This window comes from Coturnix japonica, chromosome 27, assembly GCF_001577835.2.
Source record: "Coturnix japonica isolate 7356 chromosome 27, Coturnix japonica 2.1, whole genome shotgun sequence".
NCBI lineage: Eukaryota > Metazoa > Chordata > Aves > Galliformes > Phasianidae > Coturnix > Coturnix japonica.
Window position 1 is genome coordinate 3,816,629 of NC_029542.1, and position 12,371 is coordinate 3,828,999.

Sequence of the window (12,371 nt, forward strand, 5' to 3'; positions counted from 1 at the left end):
TTGGAAAATGGTCTTTATTGGTATTTATTTATAAATACAAACATAAGGAAGAGTCCATTCAGAGACGGATAATTGACTTAAAAGGACACTGTCAAGTAGTTTGAGCTACCTTACGCTGTTACCCTGTTTGAAAACAAACAAAGCTTTGGGTTCTATACTCTTGAGTTACCTCTTCAACTCAAATCTGTTAAAAGACATCAGTCCATCAGCATCACCCTGCCTCATAAATCAGCTTTGGCTCCTGTGCAAACAAACACCCATCGCTGGTGGGACCCATCATCTGCCAACCAGAGCAAGGAGTTGTGCAGGTGAACTATAGGAGCATGCTCACCGAGGAGAGAGAATCCCAGGGGTTTGAATAAATAGAATGCATTGAAAGCCATCTATAGGATAAAGGAATTGACAGTATCCTTTTAAACACAGCATACGTTGGATATCCTCCCACCAGTCAGTGCATCTGCCAGAGGTTAAACCTACACTGATGGGTTGGGGAAGCTGAGATGGAGGGGAAGGGGAGACAGCTGCTGTATGGCCATTGGGGTGGCTTTGTCCTCAGGGCAAACCCACAACCAAGAGCTGCATCCCCATGGCCACACAGGCAGCTCTCCCATATCAGACTGCAGCAGGAAGGTGAAGTGCTGCCCCTCTCAGCTGGGATCCATCCCATAAACGTGCCCCCTCCTTCCATCCTGGGGTGCAGGCAGAAGGAACAGAGCTGTGATGGATCCTTCAGCTCATCCCCACCAACCTGCTCTGCTCTGACCACGCTCTGCCCCATGGCACCCCTGTATTCCTGACTGCTGTGGGGGGCACAGTGCAGCCCCACCACCTCCAAGGGCAGCACTTACCTGTGGGCAATACAACAGCCCAGCTCTGCTGCACAACAGGACAGACCCTGCTGCTCCTCCTGCTCCAGTGAGGCAGCAGCTCTCAACCAGGGATAACCAGCAAAAAGGTTCTGTGTTTATTTTCCTTATGGGAAAGGGGGGGTTGGAGGGAAAGGACAGCAGAAGCAGCGCTGGAGCAGAGCCTATAGCTTGTCCCCTATAGCAAAGAGTTCCGCTCTCATCAATGGGAGAAAACCTGGAATCCCAATCAGTTTTTCCATCAGCCCCATTGCAGGCTCAGGCTGCCAGCAGTTCAAAAGGAAAGGCTTTGCTGTAAATTTCAATGGGTGAAATCAATTTTTTGTTGTTTTCTTTTGCTTTGGTAAATCTCCAAAATCACCGACTGACCATCAGGAAGAAGAGGAGAAAGAAACAAAAGACACCACCCAAAAACCTGGGGTGTGAGGAGGGTGAAAGCAGAGCCTGGTAGCACAGATCCCGAGCTACAGCACAACCTCCTATGGGGCCTCTGAGCTGGACGCTACGGGACATAGAAGCAACAGATGAACCTCCTGATGTTGAGCATGCCCAGGGGGTCTGCAGGGATGGGAGCAATGGAGCTCACAGCTCACTGCTGCTCCTCCATCCCCTCGCTCAGAAATGGATGCACAGCTTGGAGGAGGTCAGTTTGTTTCTCTTTTCCACCTGGGTGATGGATGCAGGGATAAAGCCCGTCCTTTACTCTCCCTATTTTCCAAGGCTTGCGATTCCTTCTCTAAACCTCTACAGCAGCAAACAGTCGTTTCGGGTTTTGCCAACACCTCCCCCTCCTCACCGCAATGACTTCTTCTGAGCATGCCCAGCAGGAATATGGTTCACAATGATACCAATCCACCTACAGAGAAAAGCCAACAGAGCTCCAGCCCCAGAGCACAGAGTTCATCCGTCTGCTGGAACGGGTAGGGTTTGTATATGGATGTATATGGGTGGCTACAGGGGCCGGCACCGCTGCCTTTTGGGGCTGCCCCTTGCAAATGAACACTGCATCGCCCTCCTGGAAGGTACAGCTGTCCGCCGTCGCTCTAGAGGTGTAATTAAATACTCAGTTTGCAGGGTTGGCTGCTGCTTCCAGTGTCATAGGATGATGCAACATCTGCAGAAGCGCTGTCGGCTGCCCCCGACCGATGGAGGTGGTGTCACCGGTGCAAAGTAGGCATGGACTTTAATGTTGGGTAAATGGGTCTGGAAGAGAAAGGCAGTGCAATGAAGGGATGGCAGCAGGGCGTCAGCAGGTAACCCCCCTGCACAGCACAGCTGGGTGCTGTTGGTTCACCACTGTGTGCTGTATGAGCATCACAGCACATGGAACACATAGAGAAGCGCAGTGCTGTGCTGTTGGGTGCTGACACAGCCCTGCATTGCAATGCTGAGTGCTCTGCTACCACTAAATGGGCAGAGCTACAGGTGTAGAATGAGAGCAGATGGCCTCATGTTGCAGCAGGGAGGGTCAGGTTGAACATTAGGAACAATTTCTCCCCCCTAAAGAGCAGTCAGACACCAATACAAGCTGCCTGGGGGGGGGGTCACTGTCCCAGGGGTGCTGCAGCACTGAGGGCTGTGGTTCATGGCATAGGGGGGTCTCAGAGATCTTTTCCAACCTTAAGGACTCAGTGATTTCTTTCTTCCAATCACTCCCCTTCCTGAAGAGCTGGGGCTCATCCCATGCCACGTTTTAAGCCCAGGACCACCATTCATTTTGCAGGTGATGGCTCTCAGACCACAAAGAATCCGATGCTGCAGCCCAATCTCTTCCCACCCCCCACTAGAAGCCTCCAAGCTTTGGCCTTCACGTTCTTACCCTGAGTCTCTTGATCCCTGCCCGCGTGATCTGCTGGCAGTCGTACAGCTCTATCCTCTCCAGGCTGTGGCAGCTCTTCAGGTGCTCCAGGGAAGCATCAGTGATCAGGGGGCAGTTGTCCAACTCGATCACCTCCAGACGGTCGTGGGCACAGGCTCCGTTCCCCAGGTGGCGGATGCCATCGTCCGTGATCAGCTCGCAATGGGACAAACTCTGCACCCAAACAGAGGCTGTGAGCCCTGAGCAAGAGGCAGCCAATGCTCTGCTGGGGGCACCGGGGATGAGAGAGAAGCTGGCCAGTGCTTTATAAGCACACGTGTGGTTTGGCACAGAGATCTGGGCTTGCTCTGAGCACTGGAGCTGTAGTGGTGCTCCAGGTGATGCAGCAGAGCCTGGGAGAGGGAGTTCGTGTGGCTGAAGGGGAGCAGAGAGGTGACTGCAGGAGAGACCCAGGAGAGAGGGCAGCAGGCACTTACTGCAAGGAATGGGATAAATAAATACCTCTGCTATCAAAGAAACCAGCTTTGTAAAATCTCTGTGGCCTTGCACATCATAGCCAGGGATCTAAAGACCTGCAGAAATAGAACGTCACCTGCTTTGTGCACTTCTGGGGGCTGCGTCCTAAAGGTCCTGGGAAAGGAAGCAGGGCTTGAGCTGGAGATGGCATCAACCTGCAGCTCCGTGGGGGTACAGCTGAGGGGTAGAGCCCACAGGCTGCACCCTGTGCCCACCACCACGATGGCAACGGGGCAGAGCTCATGGAGGTGGGGACAGAGATAGAGACAGACTCAGCTCCCAGAAACAGAGCCCAATAAAGCATCGCTCTCTTGAGCCTGTGAGCTCTGCAGCCCTCAGGTGCCCGGCTGTGTTAGAGCTGAGAAGGGCTCTGCTCCTGCACACAGACTGACAGACACCTGAGGGTCAGCAGGTGGGGAAAACCCTACCAGGAGCACCCAGCAACCCAGAACTCACTGCCTGGCAGCTGTGGGTGCCTGGAGGCCAACTACTGCCAGCAGCAGCATTGGGACAATGGGCTCCTAAGGCTCAGCTGTTCAGCTGAGTTCTTCATGACGTGCCCATGAAGTCAAAGAGACAAATTCCCATAGGCAGTGCATGAAACCCCTCCGTGTCGCTCTACTCACCAGAACCTGGAGCCGCGGACAGTGTATGGAGAGCTGGATTAACGTGCTGTCTGTTATCTGCAAAAAGAACAGGGCCTCTTCATGCTGCGTGCTTTGCATGAGGACCTTCTGCCCATCCCTACTGATGAATAACAGCAAACAGGTGCCCAGTCTGCACCCCCCAAGCGCCCCCCAAAGGGTCTGTGTCTGGAATGCCTGTGTCTGAGTACAGGAGGTGTTCAGGTCCCTTCCACCAGGAGGGGCACAGTAGTATTTAGCCACAGGGAATATAAAGAATTCAACTACAAAGGCAGTGTTTCCTCATCCATTTTCTGCACCATCTTTTTGCCCAGGATTCAAAGGGAAGCTCCATTTGGACACAACCTGCTGCCTTTTTTCCCCCCCACCATCTTTCTGCACCGCTGCCATTGTGCAATAAGTGAGGGACCAACAGTGTGACAGCAGAGCGGCGGCTCCTACCTGCACACACTCCTCCAGGTCCATTTTTTCAAGCTCGTGGCAGTTCTGGGAACAAACAGAGGAGCAAAAAGCACCGAGTGAGTGCAAAGTTCAGGCAGCAAAAGCAAACAGCCACAACACGGGCAGCACTGGGCAGGAGCAGAGGTTTTTCTCCATGGAATAACAGGAGAGAAAAGGAAGTTTGCTGCTTCTCAATCAACACCATGAGGGGAAATCCAGCAGATGTGACTCATTTCAATGAGTTTTTCCTTCATTGGTAGAAAGGAGGTTGAATTGAATGTAGGGTTGGTCATACAGAGCACAGTTCAATCGTGAACAACGAGCAGCATTTGGTAATGGGGATGCATCCAACGTTGCCCTCAGTTGGCTCTGAGGTGTGTGGGGCTGCACAATCACCACCTTCCACCCCCACAACACAAAGTTGTGCTCATAGAGAGAGGGATACATAGGAAGCAAAGCTTTCCCCTCCATGTAGGAGCACTCACCCTGGCCAGTGTTGTGAAGCCCACATCTGTCAGCTGGGAGCACCTGGCGACTTCTAATATTCTGCACAGAAAGAACAGAGGGTGATTGTGGTGGAGATCTGCCTTCAGAGCATCCACCCGCAGCACCTGAATATAAGAATCACCCGAATGCACTGAAATAGCCCAACATCCAGAAATATGGGTGTGGAGAAACTGAATTATAGCAAAGTGCTCCAGGAGGAACCTGTCCTGATTAAAAAAGGGTTTTAAGCAGAAAACAAAAGGCTGCCCCCCTCCACCTGCCATTAAATCACAGCGAGGAGCCTGCCATCATCATCACACCAGGAGGAAACAGTGGGGTTTAAATGTGTTCCCAGCACAGAACCACCCCGGCCTCAACCGCTTTCTATTGAAAGAGATATAACAAAGCAGAAGGAGACATACAAAGGTTTAAAGAGAGGCTGCTGCAGCACACAGCCATGGCACGGAGCTCTCCTCCCACTGCTCTGATTGAGAAAGCAGAGCTTGGTGCAACCAGGAGCAGCTCCAGCAGCACCAGGAACAGACTTGGCACAATGAGGAGCAGCCCCATACAGCCCTCAGCTCTGCACCAAAGCCTTACCTGAGCCTCGGGCAGTTCTGTCCCAGGGCATTCAGGATGGCATCTGTAATGTTGCAGCAGCCCGAGGCGCACAGCGACTGCAGCTTGTGGCATCCTCTGCATATTGTAATGAGACCATCATCTGTTATTTGCTACAAGAAAAACAACAACACCATCACGAGGCATAACAGAGGAGCGGAGGTGCACCCGCGACGCATGTTTTCCTCTTGGGTTTCCAACCAGGAACGTAACTGATGTCACAATGTGCAACCCAAAATGCATCCAGCCCTGCAACCTGGTGCTGCTGCCCTGCTCTGCCTGCAGCAGGCACACATTTAGGTGCAAACAGACATTTGTTCTGGCACTGCAGCATCACAGCCTGAAGTCCTGCATGGGGAACTGCTGCTCTTGGAGCTGAGCAGGGCTGGCTGAGCACCACCAGCATTCCAAGCCCATGGAAAGAATGCTTCCATCACAGGAGCTCAGCAGCCCTGCAGGCAGGGCAAGGAGAGCAACGCTTCCACCAAACCCAGCGCTGCTTCCAAGGGTTTTATGAGCACTCCCAAAAAGCTGTTTTAAATCAGCTGTTTCTAAAAGGCTTGGCAATGCACAGCTGTGTGCACCACAGCCACGTGCTGGGAGCACGGTGTGGTACTTACTAAGCACGTCTGGAGGTTTAATGTCACCAATTCAGGACAGTTTGCACCGATGTATTTGAGAGCTTCGTCCTCGAGCTGGGAAGGAAAAATCAGAGAGTGAAGCAATGCTGCAGCGCTTGAGGCAGTCCTGCAAAGGAAGACTTGGGGACAACAAAACACAGGGATGGGGTGGCTGTGCACTGCAGCCTCCAAATGCACAGCAGGGGTGCATTGCCACATCCAGTGCTGCAGGAGCAGAGTGCAGAGACTCACATCTCACTGCTGACCAAGGGAGAGGCAGATCCAGGTACACGCATGGCTGGAGCAGAGCTAACAGTGGGGTCACAAACCCACCCCAGGAATGAGGGCTGTGCTCTGCCAATGGGGGCCACAAGTGACCCCATATCTATATGGCAACGGGGGGGGGCTCTCAATAAAACTAAGGAGTATTATTTTGGAGCACAAACACAGCCAGGGCTCCTCAGGATGATTAAAACTAAAAGCTTGCTATTCTTAAATCCATAAGAACAGATGGCAAAGCAATTGATTACCAGGATGTATTGCCATCAATATTACTCGTGGCTCCGTAAACGATGAGAAACTCAAGCTGTTCCTACGACCTGAGCCCTCCAAACAGGCTGAGATTCCACCAGCTCCAGCCCTCACTGCCATGTGTGTGACACCTGAGGGTGTCCCCCTGCACACACCACGTGCCACTGCTGCCCTTATCGTGGTCACCCTTCAGGACTCCAGTGTCCTTGTGTGGGGAAATGCACTTTTTGTACCCACAGCTGTTTATCTATAGGCAGCAGATGGAAATGGCAGTGACTCACATTTGAGGAATGCACAGCACAAGAGAAAAAGAAATGCAAAGCACTGAGCCTGGGTACCAGCAGCAGTTCGGCCCGGCTGCCAGGTCTACCCAGCAGGTAACCCCAGCCCCAACCCAAGCTGCCCGCAGCTTTCAGCCCACTGGGGTCACTGCTGCTCTCCTTTGCCAGTGCTGAGACTGAGATGTGACATGGAGCAAACCAAGAGGCAGCTGTAGAAGCTGCCAGGGTGCTCACACATCCCCAGGGAGCAGCAGTCCCTGCCACCCACACCCAGCCCAGCAGGGACCAGCCGTTGTCCCTGGGTCCCATTGCTCCATACCTGTGTGCAGCCCTTCAGGGACAGCGCTTTGAGGCCCCCACAGCCCCTCACTAGTGCCTGGACACCATCCTTGGTCACTTGGTCGCACCAGGAGATGTTGAGCTGCTCCAGCAGTGGGCAGCCCTCGCTGGAGAGGTGAGAGGAAAAGGCTGAAAGCTTTTGACTTTGCGTTAGAAGGAAATCCTTCAAGCCAGAATCCAGGAAAACCTCATTTCTGAGCAGCATCTGGACCCCACAGCAATGGGGCCCTTCCACCAACGCTCACAGCCTGCAGGGGCAGCAGCAGGAGCTCTGAGCAGTGGGGCCAGCCCTGAATGCTGCACCCCATTCACACACCTCCTGGTTTCTGTACAAGGACAGCACAGCCCATGTGAGATCTGCACCTCAGCACACCCTGAGCCATAACCCAACGCTGGGCTGGTTTCCACCAGCAGCTCCCATCCAGGTGGATTTCTGCAGCACAAACCTGCCCACGTGAAATCAGGGATGCAGATGAAGACCCCCAAGAGGAAGCTCCAATGGAGCTACAAAGATAATGTAACTGCTCAGTTTCAGATCAGCCTGTTCCTTTTGGTGTCCAGAAAGTCTCTCCAGATCACGTCTCCTCTAATGCTGTTTCCTTGTGTCTCATCACTGGGATATCAGTACCACCTCAGCCCCTGTTGCCCCCTTTGGAGTTTTGTGCCTCCCAACACCTCCCACCAATGTCTGCCTTTCCCTTCCTTTCCTTTCCCAGACCATTCAGCCACCCCATGCAGCAGATCAGGCAGTCCTGCTTGTCCTAAGCAGCTCAGAAAGACAAACAGTCACACTCTCACCTCCCAGCTATGTAAACACTCAGCAGCACCCTGAGAGGGCAGGAGCTGGTTGGAAGCACAGGAGGAGCATTTAAGAAAGGCAGGGTGACTTTTTGGGTTCACCTCCAATCCCTAAACACCAACATTAACACTTCTGCTAACAACTAGATTGGGGATTCCAGCTGGCCCTAAGCCCTGCATGGATCTGAGCTCTGCAGCCACAGCTCAGCTCCCATCTCCTCTGCAGTCCCACCATCGGCCCCCTCTGCCCTCCCACCCCAACACCTTCGTATCAGGCTGGCTGCATCCTCCTACCTGAGTGCCTTCAGGGACAGGTTGGTGATGGAGGTGCAGGATGCCAGATCGAGGTGCCGGAGCTTGGAGCAGAACTTACTGAGGCTGGTGCAAGTGCTGGAGGAGAACACACAGAGAACAGCAGTGTGATGGGTTTAGCAGCACTCTCCTTGTGACCCACAGCACAGATAAGGGGGAGACAGAGAGGAGTTGGCACTCACGCGTCTGTGATTTTGGTGCAGCCATTCAGGTTCAGCACTTCAATGTTCCTGCAGTTCTGTGCAAACGTCCTTTAGGAAAAGGAAAGGCAAAACAAAGCTCTTTTTCAGCCAATGGATTCCTGTTCTGCTGCGTTTACATGGATGGGCTCAAGAAACATAGAATGAAACAGGTAATTTGTGTTGGCCCACAACTTGCCCTGAGATCTCCCACTCTTTGCTGTTCAGCCCTGAGTGGAGCATGGCATGTGAAGGTGAGATGATCAATGAGGGATGCCAACATCACTGCTCCCAGTGCTTTCTATTGGACAGCACCGCGGATCCCCAGCTCTGCTGCCCCAAGACACCACCCCCATGGGCTGCAGAGCCCCCCCGTGCCATGGCTCTACCTCAGTGCGTTGTCTCCCACTCCTTGGCAGCCACGCAGGCTCAGCTTCCTCAGGAACCCCCCGCATCTCTTGGAGATGTTCTCCACCACTCGGCCCTGGTCAGGACAGAAGGAGCGACGTTAACACCCCAAAGAGCCCACAGCAATAACAGACAGTTCTGTCTGTCCAGCTGTTCGTTATTCTATAGCTAAAATGGCACTGGGGAAACAAAGAGCCATCGGGACAACCTACAGCAGGGAGAGGGGAACCATTCAGCTTCTGAAGATGGACAGAGTGGAGCCCACAGGGCAGTGATGGAGCTCGGGTGGCTCAGGGCTGAGGACCCCTGGATGCCAGGCAGGCTGAGCAGGGAAAGCCTTGAAAGAACATCAGTACAGTGTACAGCATCCCCAGCTGCTGTTCCACCTCTGCCTTCACAACGTCCCCCCTATTGCCATCCTTTATGCTTTGATACAGATATGGAATTCCATCCATTTTCAAAAGCTGAGTGTGTTGTGAGCCCATAATGACTCCCCGGGGCCACGAACTGAAATTAATGATTTCTGTCTCCAGGGAAGGCAGGGAGGGCTGTGCTGGGAGCATTAATCCGTGCTAAGCTGTAATTACGTTTCAACAAGAAAAATGGGTTTGTATGTCACTTAATTATACCTCGATATCCCTCTGGAAATCAAACAGGTCAATTCGCTGCCAGTTACTGCCATCCAGGGCCAGAACATTCCATGCCTTTATTGAAGGGAAAAAAATAAATGTAAATGTCTGGTTAATATGAAAAATACCAACAACCCAACAGGGGGGACCCAGTTACAGCTTGTTCCCTTTAGAAACAACCGTTCTGCCTCAGATGACAACACGACAATTAGAGCCAATGAGAACAGCTCAGTTAGTGCTCACTGTGAGCACAGTTTGTGTGGGGCCTCACAGCACGTGGAACCACCAATAGGGTTGGGTTGGATGGGACCCTACAGCCCATGGAACCACCAATAGGGCTGGGTTGGATGGGACCCTACAGCCCATGGAACCACCAATAGGGTTGGGTTGGATGGGACCTTACAGCCCATGGAACCATTAACAGGGTTGGGTTGGATGGGATCTTACAGCCTATGGAACCACCCATAGGGTTGGGTTGGATGGGACCCCCATCTTGCCCATGCTACAGATATGAACCAGCAATCACTTATTCTGCCCTTAGTAAACCAAGTAGGCTTTGAGCACGGTGCCATACTCAAAGTTGTAATTAACACCAGCAAAGCAAACAGCTGAATCTCATCAAAGCCATCAGTCCACCATTAAGAAACAGTGCACCAATGTATGTGCATAGGCGTATTTTTACAGCACGCCCATTGCAAGCACTGAGCTGCATCTCCAGCACAACAGCAGTTCTTGTGCAAGCCAGGCAGGCTTACACCAGCAGAGAGAACTGTGAGTGCCCATTGACTCCCTGCATTATAAACCTGCTCTGGGTGTTTGTTTTAAGGTCTGGTTATTGCCAAGAGGACGCCCAGCAGCTCCAGAGGAAAGGGCACTTATCAGTGGGTGCATCTCAGAGTGGGCTGGAGGGAACACAGAGTGCAGCAGCTCTGCATTGACTTTACAATGCAGTAGCTGGAGCAGTGAGCGTGCAAAGCTCCCCATTAGGGAGCACTGTGTGGGTGCTGGGATGGCCCTGCAGCAGGAGGAGCTTCTTACCCTGGAGACCTGAGCACAGCGACACAGAGTGACCACATCCAGGAAGGAGAAAATCCTGCAAAGGAAACAGAGATCTCTGTGGTCATCTGCAGCTACAAGGCAGAACACAAAGGGGCAAAAAAGAGGGGGGTGGGGGGTTGGAAAGAGAGCAGTAATCCAGCATCCAAGGGGAACTCTGAGAACAAGCAATGCCCCACTGCCCCCCAAAGCCCCGACTGCTCAGCCAGCATTAAATCCCTTGGATTAAAGGCTATTTCTGTGTGCCCACTGAGCAGCCGACAATGCAAGGAAAGCTGAAGGAAATGAGAGAAACGAGGGAAAAAATGCTACTTTTACCCCAGATTCCCACCAGAGGAACACAAACAGCCACCCCCCAGTCCATGGGAGCAGCGGCTGAGCCAAGATGAGGGCTCCATTTCTGCACTTGCAGAAAAATCACTTTCTCCATGGAAATCCCAGGCTATTAATAACCTCCTCAGCCTCCTGTCAGGGCTTTGGGTCCTGGCCCAACTCCTTCCTGCTTCCTGCTCCTCCCTTCCCAGTCTACGCCCAGCACAGGGGATGCCAACACAGCACTGCAGGCCTTTCCAATGCAACACCTGGGAGCTCCACAAGGCATCCTCCCTTTGGGGTTGCAGACCCTTCTGCCTGCACCTCCCTATGGGGATGCACAGCCCTCTGCCCTCCTGCTCCCCTTCTATTGCTCCCTGCACTTCCCCAGCCCCAATGAGCCATTTGCTCATGGACACAGCTTGGTGACCTCTGCCTCTAATAGCACTCAGGGAGCATTTCTCTGTGCTTCCTGCACTGCTCTGATGTTGGCTCAGGAGAGGAGCAGTGACTCAGCACACCCAGCCTCGCACAACGCTGCTCTCATTGCTGTGCCTCTGCTTTGCACTTTGGTCAGTTCAGACCCGGCTGCAGCCTCAGCCATTGGCACGGCCCCAGGAGAGCAACCAGCACAGCTCCAGCCTGCAGAGCTCAATGCAGGGACACTGCTGGGGAGCTCTGCAAAACCCCAAACCCCACTGAGGGGCCTGTGGGGCTCAGCAACAATCTAAGTTATAGTATGGGATGAGTGCTGGGATTCTTCCCAGCAACCTGCATGGGGTACAATAAAGCAAAGGGAACCCCTGTGTTCACCTGAGCTCAGCTCAAGAGAAGCCAGCCTGGTGAATGGCACTGAGGGTGGAAGGGAGCCTGCATGGATGGCACCCTGCTGAGCAGCTCTGGGTGCTCTCAGTAAGAGTGGGACACCAGAATTCCTCCTGGATCATCCCAAGGCACCTCCACCATTGGATGGGGATTGGAGGGGATGGTTGAGTGCTCCCGGCTGGGACTCAGGCAGCTCTGGTGCTGCATCAGGTGAAGTATTTCATGGTGAAGCAGCTCAGCATGGTGAGGATGGGGCTCTGCCTCCCAGCCCAGCCAGCATGTGATGCAGTCAGAGCACTTCTCAGCTCCTTCATCCATCGGGGATTGCCTGGGACTCCTCACTTTCCCATTGCAGCCAGCTGAGGGTCAGCACCTCTCCAGCAGCAGGGAGAGACCCCAGCCAGGAGCAGGAGCTCCAAACCCAACCATAACCCAGGCAGGACCTGAAGGGCCCAGAGAGGGGCTGGCAAGAACCTGGAGCCCCCCCATCACCCCTCCCACACCCAGCCCAGCTTGCAGGCAGGGCACTGTTGGAGCCACACATTTTTGGAGCTCAGGGTGAGACAAAGGCCACTGTTGCCCTTTTTCACATCCACCCCCTCTTTATTTTGCTCAAGCACAGCTTTCCTCCTTTGCAACCACACACACGAGGCATCGATGCCATCTGCAGAATGAACCAAGTGGGGAACAA

General features: G+C 53.3%; 1 protein-coding gene across 6 annotated transcripts in view; it reads right to left on the reverse strand.

Moving 5' to 3' along the window:
* Nucleotides 1-12,371, reverse strand: part of FBXL20 (F-box and leucine rich repeat protein 20) — a 22,561-nt gene continuing 10,190 nt past the window's right edge. For 5 of the 6 annotated variants that reach the window (XM_032449380.1, XM_015885840.2, XM_015885839.2 and 2 more), the window contains 13 exons: nt 10,526-10,580; nt 9,488-9,562; nt 8,840-8,934; nt 8,454-8,522; nt 8,254-8,349; nt 7,142-7,268; nt 6,011-6,085; nt 5,373-5,503; nt 4,772-4,832; nt 4,287-4,331; nt 3,828-3,884; nt 2,686-2,898; nt 1-2,069 (listed from right to left, as the gene is read on the reverse strand). In XM_032449380.1, the coding sequence (XP_032305271.1) occupies nt 1,962-2,069; nt 2,686-2,898; nt 3,828-3,884; nt 4,287-4,331; nt 4,772-4,832; nt 5,373-5,503; nt 6,011-6,085; nt 7,142-7,268; nt 8,254-8,349; nt 8,454-8,522; nt 8,840-8,934; nt 9,488-9,562; nt 10,526-10,580 (1,207 nt within the window). In that variant the 3' untranslated portion in view covers nt 1-1,961. Of the gene's footprint in view, nt 2,070-2,685; nt 2,899-3,186; nt 3,258-3,827; nt 3,885-4,286; nt 4,332-4,771; nt 4,833-5,372; nt 5,504-6,010; nt 6,086-7,141; nt 7,269-8,253; nt 8,350-8,453; nt 8,523-8,839; nt 8,935-9,487; nt 9,563-10,525; nt 10,581-12,371 lie in introns of those variants that run through there. The other variant, XM_032449381.1, reaches the window with a different exon arrangement.